General features: G+C 33.9%; 1 protein-coding gene across 1 annotated transcript; it reads left to right on the forward strand.

Moving 5' to 3' along the window:
* The first annotated feature begins 159 nt into the window (after positions 1-159).
* Positions 160-16,668, forward strand: LOC18599624 (uncharacterized). Its single transcript, XM_018120530.2, has 8 exons — positions 160-3,133; positions 4,321-4,788; positions 4,897-5,598; positions 10,050-10,883; positions 11,650-12,168; positions 12,961-13,662; positions 15,183-16,016; positions 16,158-16,668. Exons 1-8 carry the CDS (start codon positions 614-616, stop codon positions 16,197-16,199), a joined length of 6,621 nt encoding a protein of 2,206 aa, XP_017976019.2. The 5' UTR covers positions 160-613; the 3' UTR covers positions 16,200-16,668.
* The last annotated feature ends 2,714 nt before the right edge of the window (positions 16,669-19,382 follow it).

The following is a 19,382-nucleotide window of genomic DNA, read 5'->3' on the forward strand; positions in this document are numbered from 1 at the left end:
ACATCATTAAAGATAATTTTGTCTAACTTAATTAAAAATAATTAAAATTATAAAAAGAGTTACTTTTAAAAATATCTTATTTTTAAAGGTTATTTTGTAAAATACCCCTAATAATAGTAAATTCTTTCAAGTGTTTGATTGCTCTCCCCTCATCAATTTCTTGCCTTATCGGTTTGACCTCCGTTACAACTCTGAGATATTCCCATTCCTCTACAGCATACCAAAAGCCTGAACCATTCCTCCTCTACTTTCCGATCCCAATCCGATCATAATTACGTCTACTCCTTTGTTCATAAACCCTTCCCAGTACTTCCCTGTTTGTCTTCAGCTCACTTGGTTAATTTTGGTCCCTCCTTTCCTTTGTTCTCTTGATGTCTATATTTCTAGTCAAAGCCTTTTACTTCGATTCTCTGTTTATCAAACTAATTCCTCAGCTTTTTCGAGTCTTTTTCCTATTTCTCACGATTTGAATATCGGGCTCGGTATCATCTTTCCTTGTTTTTCGTATTGTTTGGGTCTGCTCCCTTGTTGTCTCTGTTAGTCCCTCATTTATACTTTTGCTTGGGGGTTGAAACCAAAAAACAAAAAAAAAAAAAAAAAACCACCGAAAAATATGGAAATTCCTACTGGCAGCGCTGGCAATCTCGTTAGCGAAATTGCCAAATTCATGTTCCTCCAAATTAAGCGTCGTATCAGTTATGTATTCCACCATCAGAGAAGGGTTGAGACTTTTGAGGAAAAAGTTCAGAGGTTGAAAGAAAGAAGAGATAGAGTGCAGCATGATGTTAATGCTGCTAAGAGGAACGCGGAGAAAATAGAGATCGGCGTCGAGAATTGGCTGATCGAAGTGGACAAGATAATCAATGAACGGGCGAAAGAAATGAAGGACCTTGAAGACAAAGCAAGGAACAAGTGTTTCATTGGCTTGTGTCCCAATTTCAAGTCTCGTTACCAGCTTAGCAAGGAATCAGAAAAAGATGCCAACGCTGTTGATGAACTCCTCCAACAAGGTGAATTTGACAAAGTATCATACCGTGATCTTCCTCGAGCCATAGTGGATGCATCTCCTAAAGATTTTGAGGCCTTTGATTCAAGAAAGCAGGTTTTTAACGAGATAATGGAGGTATTGAAACATCCTAGTATCAACATTATAGGGGTGTACGGAACGGGTGGTGTGGGCAAGACCACACTTGTCAAAGAAGTTGCTAAAAAAGTCAAAGGGGATAAGTTATGTGATGTGGTGGTTATGGCAGATGTAACTCAGACTCTTGATATTCAGAAAATGCAAGACCAAATTGCAGAGTCATTGGGTTTAAAATTAGAAGAAAAGAGTGTGGCTATAAGAGCTAGTCGATTGCACGAAAGATTGAAGGAAGAAAAGAAGATTCTTGTTGTTTTAGATGATATTTGGGCAAGGTTAGACCTGAAGGAAGTGGGAATTCCTATTGCAGATGAACATGAAGGATGCAACATCCTGCTTACGTCAAGAGATCTCAATGTTTTACTGAATGGTATGGATGCTCAGAAAACATTTCTAATCGATGTTTTAAAAGAAGAGGAAGCTTGGGATTTATTCAAGAAGATGGCAGGGAACAGTGCTGAAAGTCCTGAATTGCGGTCTATAGCTACTAAGGTAGCTGAAAAGTGTGCTGGTCTGCCAATCGCCATTTCAACGGTTGCAAGGGCTTTGAGGAATAAAGCTTTGTTTGAATGGAAGGATGCTTTGCGGCAACTACAGAGGCCTTCCTCAAGCAACTTCTGTGGGGTACCAGCAGATGCATATGCTGCTATAGAGTTGAGTTACAATCATTTAAAAGATGAGGAGCTCAAACAGGCTTTCTTGCTTTGCAGTCTACTTGGTCATAATGCTCTTATTCAAGACATGCTGAAATATAGCATGGGTTTGGGTCTATTTAGTAGTGTCAACACAGTAGAAGAAGCACGAGATAGATTGTTGACGGTGGTGAGTAACCTGAAAACCTCTTGTTTGTTACTTGATAGTTACACCGATCAGTGCTTTGATATGCATGACCTTATTCGTGATGTTGCCATATCAATCGCTTCTAGGGAGAACCGTGTCTTTGCATTAAACAAGGAGGATGTTCAGAAAGATTGGCCAAATGTAGAGGCAATGAAAAATTGCGACAAAATTAGTTTGCGTTATGCTAGTATTAGCAAGCTTCCTGATCAATTGAAATGTCCAAAACTTACATTTTTCTATATGGGTAGCAGGGATCCTTCGATGGAAATGCCAACTAACTTTTTCAATGAAACGAAAAATCTTAAAGTTCTAGATTTGACTAAAATGCATTTTTTGTCCTTACCTTCCTCCATTTCTCTACTATCAAACCTTGGAACATTGTGCCTCGATCAATGTGTGTTGGGAGATATTGCCATTATTGGAGAGCTCAAGAATTTAGAAATTCTTAGCCTTTTGAAATCTCATATTGAAATGTTACCCAAGGAAATTGGACAGCTGATTAAGCTAAAGTTGTTAGATCTAACTGGTTGCACCAAACTCAAAATAATTCTCCCAAACATCTTATCGAGTTTGTCTAGACTAGAAGAATTATATATGGGTAACAGTTTTGTTCAATGGGAGACAGAGGGACACACTCAACGAAGCAATGCTAGTCTTGCAGAATTCAAGGCTTTGTCTTGTTTAACCGCCTTAGATGTTCATATCCCTAATGCCAAGATTATTCCAAGAGATTTGTTCTTTGAAAAATTGCAAAGATACAAGATTTTCATAGGAGAAGCATGGGATTGGGATGGTCAGATTGAATACTCGACACTGAAACTCCAGCTAAATACAAGCATTCGGTATCTAAATTATGGATTGAAAATGTTATTGAACAAAGTGGAACATCTACATCTATATGAAATGACAGGTGTCAAGATTTTGCTATTTGAGTCAGAACATAAGGAATGTTTTCGACAGTTGAAGAATCTTCATATTCAAAATGGTGCGATGATCCAATATATCATTAAACATAATGATGTTGACAAAATTGAGTTTCTTCAACTACATTCCTTGACGCTTCATGGTTTGCCAAAGCTCGTTAGCTTTTGCTCCGGATGCGACGATTCAACTTCCATTTCTCCAAAAGAGTTGCCACTTTTCAATGACAAGGTATTTAATATTTTTCGTTCACCCAAAGGCATAAATATTTGTCTCATTTCCAACTTGCTTTAGATTTTATATTCATCTTTACAATATTTCTCCAAAAAATAAACAGGACAAAGGAAGTACTATGTTATACTTGTTCTTCTATAAACTCTTATATGATAGCTATTGTCTTAGTTGGTAGGATTGATGGTTTAACAAGAGAGTTTATATATATATTCCAATATTTCTAAAATTATGCCACTTGATATTTTACTGACAACTATAATACACACACAAAATATATTTTCTTTTTCCAAGGCATATATATATATATATTAATAAGACGATTTTTATTTCATGTGCTATTTAAAAATCTTGTAACTTCTTATCATTCATTTCTTTTAGATCTCTTGATTCTCCTTAATTTTCTGTCCACTCTTCTTCCACCATTTCCCCACTCCCATAAACATAACTTTTCACTTTAATTATTTTTAAGAAAAAAATATAATTGTTGTATATAACATTTATTTATCTTTTTCTTTCACCTGCATAGCGAGTGGCATTCGGCCAGTATTCTTCAAACTACACATTTACACATTAGAGTATCAGGTTATGACTTTAGTACCATCTTAACGTCCCTTTAGTAGATAAAGAGCTGTCATCTGGTTTTCTTGGTTTTTTCCTGTCGCATCGTGTTAGGTTTCAGCCAGAACTTAATTTTTGTATAGGGGCTGTTCTTTTTGTGGGTGCTGCCAATTTCATTTTGAGCAGGTTGTATTATTTTGCAATTGTATAGTTATTGACTCTTCTCTAAGCTAGTTTTGATGCCAAAAGGGGTCTTTACCTACTAAAGTATAAGACTCTTCATGGCATTCTAGTTTTTGTTATCAATAAATTACCAACTTTAAAAAAAAAAGCATCCTTTTTTTTTCTTAGCTAAGTAGTGTCTTTGATTTTATGTATTATGAACCGGAAATGTTGATTTTAGTGTATTTTATATAAAAATATTCATTTCTTAATATTATTGATGATCAATTGTTTTAATGTAAAAAATAAATATGTTATATATTTTCAGTAAAATTTAATTCAATAGATATTTTACAATTATTAAATTATATTTATTATTTTAATAATAAAATAGTAGGTGACAAACATCACACATGACCTTTCACAGCATGTTATTTGGTATTAATTCAAAGTTCATTGTGCAGATAATGTTTCCTAAGTTGGAGAAGCTAAAACTATCCTCAATCAACATTGAAAGGATATGGCACTACCAACTTCCCAGCGGGTCTTATTCGATGCAAAATTTGACGAGCTTGATTATTGAGGGATGTGACAACTTAAAGCACGTATTATCGTGCTCTATGGCTGAATGTTTGCAGCAGCTCAAAAGCTTTGAGGTAATTGATTGCAGGTGCATACAAGAGATAGTAGCAACGGAGGAGATAAAAGAAGATGGAAAGAGAGCTACAATTTCATTCCCTCTATTAAACTCCCTAAAATTAAAGGCTCTTCAGAAACTCATCGGATTTTGCCATGAAAATTATTTTCTTGAATTCCCATCCTTAAAGATTCTAGAGATAGAGCACTGCCTTAAATTGAAGGGATTCATCAACAAATCTATGAGTAAAGATATCACTATTGGCAGTACTACTGAAGCGCTGTTCAATGAACAGGTGAATTTCTTAATGTGCTTTGCATTTTCTTTTCTTAGCTATTTGTTTTCTCTTTCACTTGCTGTTGGAATTATCTCTGCTTATGATCATTTTCACATTGGCTGGTAGGTTGCTTTTCCCAACTTGGAGAAAGTGACAATCTCTCATTTGAGAAACGTGAAGAGGTTATGGTTTAACCAATTGCATGCGGATTCTTTTTATAAGATGAAAGAGTTGAAAGTTGAGTACTGTGATGAGTTGTTGAATATTTTTCCATCTTTTGTTCTTGGAGCATTTCAAAGACTTGAAATACTAAGAGTAACTGATTGTGGTTCACTTGAAGAAGTGTTCGAACACCAAGTCCACGGGCTAGAAATCAAAGATACGTGTGATGTGGCCTTACAATTAAAAGAAATGTATCTCTTTCGTTTGCCAAAGTTGAAGCATGTTTGGAACAAGGATCCGCAGGGAAATATTTCATTTCAAGCTCTACGTGTAGTAGATGTTTGGAAATGTTGGAGTTTGAAAAGTCTGTTTCCATTTTCAATAGCCAAAGGTCTTCCACAACTTGAAAGCCTTGAGATTACTAGTAGTGGAGTGGAGGAGATTGTTTCAAAGAATGAAGGATTAGAACAGGAAATTCGCTTTGAATTTAATCAGTTATCCTTCCTTAGCCTTTGGAATTTAACAAACCTCAAATGTTTTTACTCAGGAAGGCACACCACTGTTTGGCCGGCGTTAAAAAATTTGAAGACACATCGGTGTGGGAAAATAAAGATACTTGGCCAGCTGGAGTCCCATATCCAACAACCACTTTTTCATATTGAAAAGGTACAAAGCCTTTACTCTTCCTTTGGAGATGTTCATACATTTTACTTAACTCATCCATTACCTCAATAATATACCTAATTTTTCATTGGGAAAATACAAAATAATTAAAATAATCACTTGTATCAAATCTTATAACCTCTGACAACTACAAATTTTAATTCTAAAAAAATTATTAATAGGATTAGGTTATAAATTTTTTATATTTTTATAACTTAATCTTCATATATTTTATTTTTGGCATTGAATATTATTGATGATAGATTTGTACAAACTCTAAAAGATTGGGCTCCCCTCTATGACCTTTTTATCTATTACCTTTTAATTTACACCTATTATTACGGTTAACATGAGTAGCATCCACCCATAAATTGTGAACTCATAATTACGAAATGAGGGTAAAGGTGTATTGAAAACTAGTTGGTTGAAAAGAATCATTGAAGGGTGTCGGACCTCAACCATAAAGGAGAGAGGGGATGTCAACCAAGTTTCTAATTGATTATCATATAAGCCTAAACTTCTTTCCACTAAGATTTTTTTTATTGTGTTAATTACATATTTGCTATCCGAAGTAAGCAGAATAAGTATAATCAAATGTTAAATTTTCTTAGTTATACCTGAAATATAATAAGTAATTGTAATTATATTGTAGTATTAATTAATGAATATAGTTTTGTTAAATTTTGTCCCTTTCAATTTTTTTCTCAATTAAAAAATTTTGACATAATACTCAAAAGAACCTTTGAACTACTAAAAAAAATTTAAATAAATTTTTATTTTTCTATTGCATTCAATCAAGTTCTTATGTTTTTTTTTTTTTTTGGATCAAGTTCTACCCTTACATAGTGAGCTAGATTGGAAAAGAAATACCACCATGCATGAAAGAACTTAGCCTTCTCCAACCCTAATTTAGCCAATGAGTCAACAAGATAATTTGCTACTCTCAAAGTGTGATCATAATCCTTTTAACGGTCCTTCTAGGCACTCTTCGGCTCTTCCCCATTTCACTATTTGCATCATTTTCTTCCTTCCACCGTGATGGATGGGGATGAAGAACCAAAGACTAATTCCTTCTCACCCATGGACTATGGACTAAGAACAGACTCGTAATCTTCAAGATTTTTAGTTCATGTATTGTGACTTATAGTAACACTAAAAAAGGTTAAAAACATATGGGCTCCACCTCCAATAATCTCACCTTATAGCTTCTATTTCCCATTACTAGATTCACTATTTCATCAATATTCAACTTTGAGCTAGTGACTATTTGCATTGCACCTCTAACGAAGGATTGAAATTTCAATGAATCACCATCTTAAAAAATGAACTCCCTAATTGTGTTAGCTAAGTTCCAGAATGTAAAGACATCCCATGCATGCAAGGGACCCTGTAACAAGCCACCTATGACTTTCTACAAACTGTAACAATCTCTTCTAACCATTCTTAGATGTTTTCAATCCACTGTCCAAGCCATGTCCATTTTGAATTTTTCATGGCTTCATAGAAGCCCTTATCTTAAAATGTTATCAAGAATTGTTTTCTTGAAATTCTTTTGACATGAAGACCTGAGACTCCATCTTTTTCAAGGCTTCATATATAGAAGCCCTTGTCTTAAATGTATTTTCCAATAGTCCCCCTTAAGAAGAAGTGTGAATATTGTGAACATTTGTCTTACTTATCAGCTTGTGGAATTGTTTTGGTTGTAAAGCCTATGTAAACATGTCAATTATCTGCAAGTTAGTAGAGATGTGCTGTGGCTTAATCTCTACAGCCAGCACTTTTTCACAAATGAAATGGTAGTCCATTTCTTATATGTTTTATTCTTTCATGGAAAACTAGATTTGTATTAATGTGAATTGTCGATTGACCATCTTAATAAAGGTTCACTGCATCATTGTGCTCAACTCCAAAATCAATTAATAAGTACTTTATCCTTAAAATCTCACAACATGTGGAAGCCATTGATCGATACTCCACTTTAGCTGAGCTTCGAGCTGCCACTAACTGTTTCTTTGATTTCCAACTTACTAACAATTCCCCAATAAAAATACTGTACCCAATGATTGATTTTCAAGTGTTTGGGCATCTTGCCAGTCACTATCAACATAAAGCTGATATCCTCAAATTGGATCTTGACTTCATTAGGATCCCTTGCCTTAATGCTCCTTTTAAGTATTTCAATGCCCTACGAGTTACCATGAGATGTCCATATCTAGGTTTGTCCATAAATTGAGACAAAACCTACACTGCATAGGAGATATTAGGTCTACTGAAAGTTAAATATAGTAGCTTACCAATTAGTTGTCTGTAACTAGTAGGATGTGCTAGTTATATGTACTGAAATGAGCACTGCATCCCCCCAAAAAATGAATAAAGACATTTGACTGGTGCATTAGGGCCCTTTTTAACTACCAGAATGTGTTGATGCTTTCTCTTAATAACTCTATTCTACTGAGGAGTGTCCACACAAGATAATTGATGAATTATACCTGTCTTGTCAAAGAAATCAGTAAGTTTAAAACATTGGTCATTGTTTGATCTTAACCATTTGATTGAAAAATAAAATGGTCTTTGACCAATCATATTAAAGGAAGGAATAATTGTCATGACATCTGATTTACATTTCATTAAGAAAATCCAAGTGAAATGTGTGAAATCATCCACAATAGTAAGATAATACCTTTGACAAGATAAAGTGGGAGTCTCATATGGACCGTAGATGTCTACATGAAGTAATTCAAAAGTAGCTTTTCAGCTTTGAGCATGGACAGGTAATGGAAGCTTTCTTTGCTTTGCCAAGGGAAAGATTTCACAAAGCATTTCATTTGAACCTTAAACATTTGGATATTGTTTAGACTATGATAGAGTATCACTAGTATTAGACTTTTGTTTAGGGGTTTTATCCAAAACTCTACTTGGTTTTGAGATTATCCGTGTTGAGATGCTGCCAAGTGCTCCTTGAGCAGCTGCTCCATTTGTAATTGTACATAATAGGCTCTTCTCAAGATAGCTTCTATGCCAACAGGAGTCTTCAACTCTCAACGTTTAAGACTCCCCATGGCATTCCAGCTTATCATTAATAAAAACTCATCTTTCAAAAAAAAATTTTGGATATTGTTGATGTATTACATAAATCCTTTTCAAAGGAGCATGGCCTAACCTAAAATGCCTTAAATCAAAAGTTTTATGTCCTGCTCTACAAGCATTGATAGGAAAAACAAAAGGAAATTTGACAAGTTTATCAAAATGACATTTAGAAAAGTCCTGTTGATCTTTGTTATCTTGCATCAAGTCTAGCAATTACTAACAAGTCTAGCAGAAATGAAGTTACTTAATGAACGAGAGATATGATCAGTTGCACCTGATTTCATGATCTAACAATTTTGTTTAACCATGATAGTATTTACATTTCTAAATTTAGGAGGCATATTATTGTAGGTATTGAAATAAGAATGACCGAAAATGATACCTACAAAGGCTGAGTTTACTAGTGAATGCTTTGTTTGATGAGTGTTTAATGAATTGCTCTTACAATCATTACCAGTCAAACCATTCTCATTCAAGAGCTCCATCAACATGTGGACTTGTTGCTTAACGATAAATATCTAAGATATGGAACCAATGCCCCCAAAATTTTCCTCCTGATCAGATTGGAATTCAGCTCCAATTGATGATTCATTCTTTGTAAAGACATTGTTGACAACAACTTTACCCTTTTTAAAGTTGTTCTTTCCTTTTGTGAATTTGAAATTTCACAAAATCTTTAGGGAAGCCTGTGATTCTATAGCATTTGTCTTTGATATGCCCTTTCTTTGCACAGTGGGAGCATGTCAAATCTTTCTTGACTTTCTTCCCATATCATCAGTTGTGGTAAGTATTACAGAGAATTCAAACACTAGTTGTGATTGAAATATAAGGTTTCTATGAGTCTCCTCTCTCGAAAAAGGTCATAAATCTTATCTATCGCTGGAATGGGGTCCATAAGTGTGATTTGAGACTTAATGGCAAAGAATGATTCATTTAATCCATTCAGAAACTTGAAGACAATGTCTTTATAGGGAAATTGTTGATAGACAGCTTTGTCTTTCTTCGGGAAGGTTACAGGGAGATTTTTTTTTTTATCTTATATCTTTTGTTTTTGCCTTTTAATAATCTTTTATGAAGTAAAAGTAAATGATAAAAAGCAAGCAGAAAAACTATACACGTATAAAACAAAAATGATATGGTAGATACATATAAATAAATAAAATTTATAGATATAAAATAAGGGCAATGAAAGAAAATTTCCAAAAAATTGGTTAAATCACCTGCACCAGCAACTCGTTCTTTTCTTTTTCTTTCCTTTTCTTTTTTAATTTTTTAGCGAGAGTTTCGCTAAGTGAAAATTTTAGTATCGTTTGAAGGCTTAGTTTATCATTATAAGTTCAACGTCTTATTGTTTGTTGATTTCTCAGGTTATCCCTCAATTGGAGGAAGTGTCGTTTAGCAGTGATGAGATCGCAATGATATGTGGTGACCAGTTTTCAGAAAATTTTTTTTGCCATATAAAAGTTCTTCAGGTTACTTGCTACCTCAGTGAATCTGCTGTTTTTCCGTTTTCTTTCCTCCAAAGATTTTACAATCTAGAAAAGCTTGAGCTGTTTAGTTGCAACTTCAAGGAGCTATCACCTTACGAAAGAAATGTTGGTGAGGAGAAGGAAGTCTGGATGCTCCCAAAATTTAAAATGTTAAAATTGAGGTATTTACATAAGGTGACACATCTATGGAAGCAAGAGTCACCATTGGGTCATATTTGTGCAAGTCTTGAAACTCTTGAAGTTTGGAATTGTGATAGTTTGATTAATTTAGGATCATCATCCGCATCTTTTGAAAATCTTACAACTTTGGATGTCTGGAAGTGCAAAGGGATAGTAAAGTTGATTACATCCCCAAAAGCCCAAAGTTTGGTGCGTCTTGTCAAAATGAAGATAACAAAGTGTAAAATGATGAAAGAAGTAGTTGCGAGCGAGGGAGATGATGAAGCAACAGATGAGATTATTTTTAGAGGGTTAAAATGTTTGGAACTTCGTTGTTTAGCAAGCCTCAGAAGCTTTTGTTCAGGGAATTACACCTTCAAGTTCCCATCATTGGAACGAGTGATTGTGAGCCAGTGTCCTAGATTGAACAGCTTTTGTCATGGAGCTTTAAGCACACCCAAGTTACACAGAGTACAACTCGTGCCGACACATTATAAAGGGCGTTGGGTTGGTGACCTTAATGCCACCATAGAACAGTTACACGAGGAAAAGGTATGTTATCGAATTTTTTTTTTTTGAAAGGCATCATCTTATTCTCATATCGATTATTGAGATAATTTAAGTGAACATTGAACTACACCTTGAACTTAAAGTCTATATCATTTGCTTTACCTTTCAACGATTTTTTTAGAAAGTGAAAGCCGATAACAAAAGAAACTTATAAACTTAGCAACAACCACACTAATTTAGGTTTTAATAATTTTGCTTTTGCCAATTCTTTTGTCATTCACAAATAGTAAAAATGTGAATACACTCCCTCTACTCCAAATCTTTTGACTGTGCGAATGTCAAAAAAGACCTTTTAATTTTAATGTATTTTATATTAATAATTTTCAAATCTTTTAATGGTATTAATGTTCAACGGTTTTTAATGCAAAAATAAAAATAAAAATAAAGCAAAAGAATTATAGAAAATTTGTATGGAACATGGAAAAAGAAGAGCATTTGGTGTTTAAAAATTAAAAGAAAACATAGTTTTAGAAGGTTACAAAAAGGAAAGATTTACAAAAAATGAGTTTGATATGGTGATTATTTTTATTGGTGAAAACTCATTTTTCAAATCTTTAATATTTAAATTAATTGCATTTGTATTGAAACATAGAAAAAGAACAATTAAGGAAAAGTGAAAATAATAACCAACTCACCGAACAAACAGAGGCATAAGTTTTTTTGGGTACACAGAAGCAATGGAGTTCAGTTTCTTAGTTGTATTTGTGCTATAATGTATCAAATATAATTAATGTATTACGTATGTTAGGTTGGATATCGAAGTCTAAAGCATTTGAAGTCATCAAAGTTTCCTGAGTTGGTGGACATATGGAATAGAAATCCTCAAGAAATTTTAGACTTGAAAAGCCTTGAATTTCTAGAGTTTTGTAATTTCAACAACTTGGGATGCATATTTAACCTCTATATGGCCGTAAGCCTTGTGCGACTCCAACAGCTGGAGATAAAGAAATGCAATAAAATGGAAGCAGTCATCAAGGAAGAGAGATCAGTTCTTGATGAGGAAGCAAGATTAGATAAGATCGCCATTTTCCCTCTTCTAAAATCCATTTTTATCGAGTGTTGTCCTGACTTGACAAGCTTTTATTTGGGAAGTCCAGCTCTAATAGAATGTCCATCCTTGGAAATAATTGAGGTAGCTCGCTGTCCCAACATGACTACCTTTGTTTCTATATTTCCAAGACCCAAGGAGAAACAAGCAATAATGGGTGATGCAATTGAAAGAAACGAGGATGACCCTGATATTCTTACTGGATTTTTCTGCGATAAGGTTTGTTTTTTATTTTTTTTGTTCTCTTTTGTGAATCTTCATTTTTACATTTAATTTTAATCTTACTCCCGTGACGTGCCCATTGTTCTTTCTAAACTCTAGCTGTGCATCTTTCTCTCTAGTAAAATCAAAATATCTAGCCGTAATTCCATGTGCCATTTACGTTAAATTATAAAATAAATAAGACAGCTTCCTCATACCAAATAAGAAGGAATTTCAAAACCATTTAATATGGAATAGTTCTTCAACCAAAACTGCTATTTATCTATTCCTATACTAATACATATACTTACAGACATACATACATACATATATATATATATATATATATATATATATATATATGTTTGTAGATAATGATTTAGTTTATTCTCAATTGATTATCGTTTAAAGGCAATAAATATAGTTTTTTTTAAGACAAAATCTTTTAAATTTAAAGTATTATAAGCGTTCACTTTTTTTTATGTAAAGTTATATTTAAATCTATTAAAAAAACTTTTCTTTGATAATATTGAGAGCTAACCTCTACATAAACCATTCATATGCTTACTTTAGCAATGTGACGATTATTATGCTTGTCCTTTTTTAATAATATTGATTGTTTAAAAATACCGGATATCAATTTTGTTAATATAAATAATTAATATGTTAAATAAAATACAAAGGATATGTGGAAAGGATTTTATTATAATAGAACAGGTGGACTCTTCTCAACTGCCTTTGCTTTTTTCTTTTATCTATTTGTCTCTACGTATGATCATTTCTCACATTGGCATGAATTTGATATGATAGGTTGCTTTTCCCAACTTGGAGAAAGTGAGAATCTCTCATTTAAGATACGTGAAGAGACTATGGTATAACCAACTTCATGCAGATTCTTTTTGTAAGATGAAAGAGTTGAAAGTTCAGTACTGTGATGAATTGTTGAATATGTTTCCGTCTCATGTACTGAGAGTTTTTCTAAGACTGGAAATACTAACAATAACTGATTGTGATTCGCTAAAAGAAGTGTTTGAACTCCAAGCCCAAGGGTTAGAAATCAAGGATAAATGTGATGTGGCCTTCCAATTAAAAGAAATGCGTCTCTTTCGTTTGCCAAAGCTGAAGCATGTTTGGAATAACGATCCCCATGGAAGTATTTCTTTTCAAAATCTACGAGGAGTACATGTTTTCCAATGTTGGAGCTTGAAAAGTCTATTTCCATTTTCAATAGCCAAAGGTCTTCCACAACTTAAAAGGCTTTTAGTTCAAGAATGTGGGTTGGAGGAGATTGTTTCAAAGAATGAAGGATTAGAAGAGGAAATTTGGTTTGAATTTAATCAGTTATCCTTCCTTAAGCTTTGGAAATCAACAAACCTCAAATGTTTTTACCCAGGAATGCACACTACTGTGTGGCCAGTGTTAAAAACGTTGAGGACATATTCGTGTGGGAAGGTAAAGATATTTGAGCAGCTAGAGTCCCATATCCAACAACCACTTTTCCTGATTGAAAAGGTACGAGCCTCTACTCTTCTTTTGGATATGTTCATATATGTACCTAAGTCATTCAGTGCCTTAATAATGCATCCAACCCTTCATTGGAAAAATAAAATTAAAATTAAAATAATCATTTGGACTGAATCTTATCATATCTAAATTATAATCTCTAACAACTAAAAGTTTTAATTCTCAAAAAATACCGAGAAGAATATATAGCATTGAGCTTTCTAATAAAATTGCAGGTAAAACTACAAGTACAATGTAATTAACAATACAATTAATTTTTGAAAGAATTTAAAAATAATTTAATTAGTTCAATTATTACCGAATTCAAAATAGTTCACCAACAATAATACTTACTTTGGAAAAGTTCTAATTTTACTTAGAGAATTATTCTGGCTAAAATACTAAAAAATTCTTTGAATTGCGCCTTTAAAATACTTTTAAGTAGTTTTTATTTTGAATGAAATCCATTAAAGTCCGTTTTCTACTCCAACTGGAGAAATTCAAGTTTGAATCCTCATATTGGTGGCACGAGATCAGTTATGAGGATAGTGGGGTTTTCTTCCCACTGTATAATCCCAGACTTTAGTTCGTTTCCATATCTACTTTATGTTCTAATATTTTTCTTGATTATCACATGATTATGCCTAAAAGGTCCTTCTTCAAACAACTTATTCACTAGGTAATTTGCATCATGCGTTTCTGTTGATCCATATGCTAATATTGTTGTAATTAATCACAGTGAAAAAATTTAAGCAAAACTTTTAAATATTTGATAAGATATTTTTTAACAGAACGTATCACTTATAGGAATTTATAGTATTGAGTTTTTTTTTTTTACTGAATTTGTTGACAATATTTTAACTGGAGTTAGTTTTTAAAAAGAATTTAAAAACTTTACGAATAAATTAAGTAGATTTGCAAATTATTATAAACATAGAAACTGTTTGCAAATAATGATAGAGCATATGTTTGAAAACATTATAACTTAATTAATATAGAGCAATAATTTAGTTCTAAACATTAAAATTAGATTAAATTATGTGTATTCCTACATAAATAGGAAATTTTTACTACAAGAATAATTTATGGAAAGAGAGATTTTTTATGTATATTCCTACATATAATCCTGATTGTTGAAAAGTTATTAAGCTCGATTGTTTTTTATGAGAGAAAAATTCAAGTTTTCTTTGATCAATTTCTAGTTGAAAGATTATCTCAACATTAATTTTTAAATATAATGTTATGTTCAATGCATGTATTTAAAAATTTCTAAACTAATCACACTAGTGGGTAGGACAGTTTTTACTCTCTTTCAAACATACAATTAATCTTGCCGAGGAAACATACCCATTAAATCTAAATATATAAAGAAATTTTGTGTAAAAATATTTCAAAGAGGGTCTCTCAGGCTATATCCATTCCATTAATTTGGTGCTTTGTTAACCTCTATATGCGAAAACGCAAACAACTAAATAGTACCTTCTGCTTCATGTATGAATTCAGTTTGTTATTGTTTGTTGACTTCTCAGGTCATCCCCCAATTAGAGGAAGTGTCATTTAGCAGTGATGACATTGCAATGATATGTGATGGCCAATTTCCGTCAGACTTCTTTTGTCATATAAAAGTCCTTAACATTTCTTGCTACCTAGATGAATCAGCTGTTTTTCCGTTTTTTTTCCTCCAAAGATTTTACAATCTAGAAATGCTTGCGGTGCTTGATTGCAACTTCAAAGAGCTGTCTCCTTACGGAGGAAATGTAATTGAGGAGAATGAAGTCCGGATGCCCTCAAAAATTACAAACTTAATGTTGGATTATCTGCCTAAGATAATACATCTATGGAAGCAAGACTCACCGCTGGACCATATATGTGCAAGTCTTGAAACTCTTAAAGTTTGGAGATGTAACAGTTTGATTAATTTAGCATCATCATCCACGTCATTTCAAAATCTTACAACTTTGGATGTCTGGAACTGCAAAGAGATAGCAGAATTGATTACAGCTTCCAAAGTCCAAAGCTTGGTGCATCTTGTTGAAATGACGATAAGAAAATGTGAAATGATGAAAGAAGTAGTTGCAGACGAGGGAGATGATGAAGCAACATATGAGATTATTTTCAGGGAGTTGAAACGTTTGGAACTTCAATGTTTACCAAGCCTCAGAAGCTTCTGTACAGGGAATTATACCTTCAGGTTCCCATCATTGGAACAAGTGATTGTGAGTGAGTGTCTTAGTTTGAAGAGCTTTTGTCAGGGTGCTTTAAGCACACCAAAACTGGAAAGAGTACAACTAAACAGGACGGATTCTGAGGGGCGTTGGGCTGGTGACCTTGGTGCCACCATAGAACAGTTATACATGGAACAGGTGCTTTCTGATTTCATTAAAAATAATATATATTTATCACTTGCATTATTTGCCTTATAGCTTTCTAGGCCTCTTTGTATATCATCTAATGTTAATATCAAAGTTTCACCTCTTGATATATAGCTTCTATTGTGATTACAGAATGTTCAAATTTCTGAAGAAAAAACTGAGGATACCATTTAGGTGCCCCAACCTGGAATAAGGCTAAACGATGTTACACAAGAGAGACACTATTGCGATTACAGAATGTTCAAATTTCTGTCAATTAATTGAAGACAGATGGTGAGTTCATAACAAAAAAAAAAAAAGTCAAATGGTGACTTCAACGTGCAGTTACTTCACAGAGCTATGGTCCTTATAGGTTGGAAGTGCATTTGTTGAAGTATGGCTTGTCTGCTGCCATTCCTCATAACTGTCAAGTTTCTCCCTTGCAGTGTTAGTTCATCAGCCTAAATTTCATATCCTTCGATTTTCTTGATTTTTGGTGTATGTCCATACTTTGCAGAAGACTTTTGTGTCTGTATTAGTTTTGTTATAGTTGAGATATTTTGTGTTTAAATGAAATTATTTGTACATCACTCATTAGTGGCACTCGTAATTAGTTACTAGAATTTGATATGATAGTGGAGGTTTCAATGTTAGTTCTATCCAATTTGTCTTCGTTTTTTGCCCATTGTTTTCAGAGTGTTAGAATCATCTATCGATTCAAAAGATAAATATGAAAATGTTCCAAATATTTGAGTTCAAAATAAGTTACTAAGAAAAATCAAAATGTTCTTACTCGGTCTCAGAGTGTATGTTCCTTGCTTTCTGTAAAGCATCCTGCTCTGTTTTGTTCAATTGCTTCTTTAAGGTGGATTCTTGTTGGTCACTCTTGTTAGAAAGAGAACATGGAAAAATAATATACTTGTATAGGCAATGGATAAGTTGAGATACAAAGAAGGACAGAGAATCCATCAAGGATAGTCAAGAAGATATATACTTATACCTTTTCTTTTTATTATACAAAATTATATAGATATAATATATATATATATATATATATATATATATATATATTCTAAATCAACATTGAACCATCGATATTTTCCGATTTAATTAAATAGTACAAAGAAACTATAGTACCCATTCTAGTAAACAACAACATTAAAATATATACAAACTATGTCTTCTAATATATATAGAGGAAATAGTGAGAAAAAGACCTCGTGATAAGGTGATTTCAGAAATAACCACACATATAAAGTTATCTGTTTTAAGTCAAAAATAAGCATAAGTAGACCAAAATACCCTTAAAAACATCGTTTCAATTAAATGCTCAGTTGTTTGAGCTATTTGCTTCCCGCCAGAGAAAAAATAGAAAAAAATAAAAATAAATACGCGCAGTTGTTTGGGCTCGGTCATCTTTCTCTCTCAACTCTTTGAACTGTCTCAACTCTGGCAAGTCTCTGTTGAGCACCATCATTGTCAACTCTCTCAGATCTCTGAACTGTATGAGCTTTGTCAACTCTCTATTGAGCACCATCGTCATCGGACTGTGGTCTATCTCTTGGCATCTGGCCACATTGTCGTAGATTAACAGACCCTATAGCAGAGATGACATCAAGGTAGTTGTTATTGGGTTTATTTCTGCAACACACTTAAATTTTTGAAACATTTGATGTAAATTAGAAGATGGATTAGAAACATTACCCAGAGTTGTTACACGCCATGCATCTATAACATGTGTTAGAGTTATTTTAGCGTGTCACGGCTGTTCCTAGCGTGTTGTGGGTTAACTAGTTTTTTGAGTTGTTAGCGTGTCACGGCTGTTCCTGGTGTGTCGTGGGATAACTGAATTTATGGGTTTTTGGCGTGTCAAGGTTGTTCCTGGCATGTCGTGGGTTAACTGGTTTTTTGGGTTTTTAGCGTGTCACGGCTGTTGGTGTAACGAGTTAGTAATTACTGTGATTGGTGTGTCACGACAGTGATGCATGGCGTGTCACGACATTTGACTTGATATGCATGGCGTGTTACAACATTTTACGTTATATGCATGGCGTGTAACAACACGACTGACAAATTTTTGATCACAGCATGTATCGTTAAAATGATTGACAATATTTTTTTTTTCAAAATTTCAGTGGGGTTCCTATTGTGCGACTTGTGATAAGACACGGTGATCAGTGGGTGGATGGCATTTACAAGGGTGGTGAGTCATGAATGTGGGGGGTTAAGAGTGATTTGTCGTTTGTGGGCTTGATGAAGTTGGTTGAAGATGTTGTTGGGGTAAACTCAGAAATTGACGAGATTGAGTTACATGCATTGATCAGTACACCCGAAGAGCTATCACAGCCAATTATCAAGGACGATAAGGATGTTTCATTAATTTTGCTAGAACAGAGGAATGTTCCGGCTGTATATGTCAACATTAAGGGACACCAAACAAATGTTATGTCACATGAAGAAGTTGGACAACATGGTACTCAGCTCAATCAAAATGAGATTTACAATGCTTCACATATACCACAACATTCGGTCCGTAACCCACAACAATGGCAATTAAGGTATGTACAAGAGTTTGTGCAGCCTAGTAGACAAACGACATTCATAGAACAGTTGGCTGCATAATTTCGATCAGGATGTGCATCAAACCAATTTCTTGCTTTTCTTGAACAAATGCAACGATTGGGTGAAGCTGTAGAGTGTGTAATGCCATTGTCAAATGAGAATACGATAGTTGAGGACAACAATGTGAGGTTGGAGGGTGACATTGCGACACTGGAGGATAATACTGCATTTGATGAGGGAAATGAGGATTTGTTCGCTGCCCATGAAGATAGATTTGATGACACTTTAGATGATAGGCTTGAACAATGGCAAGATGACAGTTCAGACAATGACTGCCTTTATGACAGTGACATTCCAATTTGCAATAATGTTGAAGGCAAAACGAAACCTGTTGGAGGTGTTGATGTAGGAGATGTTCAATGTGATGACCCGATATACAATAACCCCATCTCTGGTGAGAATGGAATTTGTTCCCTTGATACATTGCTCAATGACAATGATCAAGAAAGGGAAAATGCAAGGATATCTCGTACGTGGATAATTGCAGGTGCAAAAAAGTTTTCCTTTCAAACAATTACCACTGAGGAGTCGACATGTGCCGAAGATCACTTATACAAAAGAAGAATGTTTTTGTAGAAGACCGAGTTGAAACGAGCTTTGAACATGTTGGTTATAAAAAAGAAGTTTGTTATAAGAGTAAAAAGGTCATGTAAAGCTCGTTATGAGGTTGGTTGCAAGGACAAGGCATGCAAGTTCAGTGTTCGTGCAACGAAGTTACCTGATAGAGGAGAATATTGGCAAGTTCGGACATTCCAC

This window comes from Theobroma cacao, chromosome 5 (genome assembly GCF_053813885.1).
Source record: "Theobroma cacao isolate CCN51 chromosome 5, ASM5381388v1, whole genome shotgun sequence".
Taxonomy (NCBI): Eukaryota; Viridiplantae; Streptophyta; class Magnoliopsida; order Malvales; family Malvaceae; genus Theobroma; species Theobroma cacao.

Excerpts from the sequence above, each read along its gene's own strand:
- LOC18599624 (XM_018120530.2), top strand. The coding sequence starts at position 614 with ATGGAAATTCCTACTGGCAGCGCTGGCAATCTCGTTAGCGAAATTGCC. Across the intron at positions 13,663-15,182 it reads CACTTTTCCTGATTGAAAAG|GTCATCCCCCAATTAGAGGA; the intron begins GTACGAGCCTCT and ends TTGACTTCTCAG. Across the intron at positions 16,017-16,157 it reads AACAGTTATACATGGAACAG|AATGTTCAAATTTCTGAAGA; the intron begins GTGCTTTCTGAT and ends TTGTGATTACAG.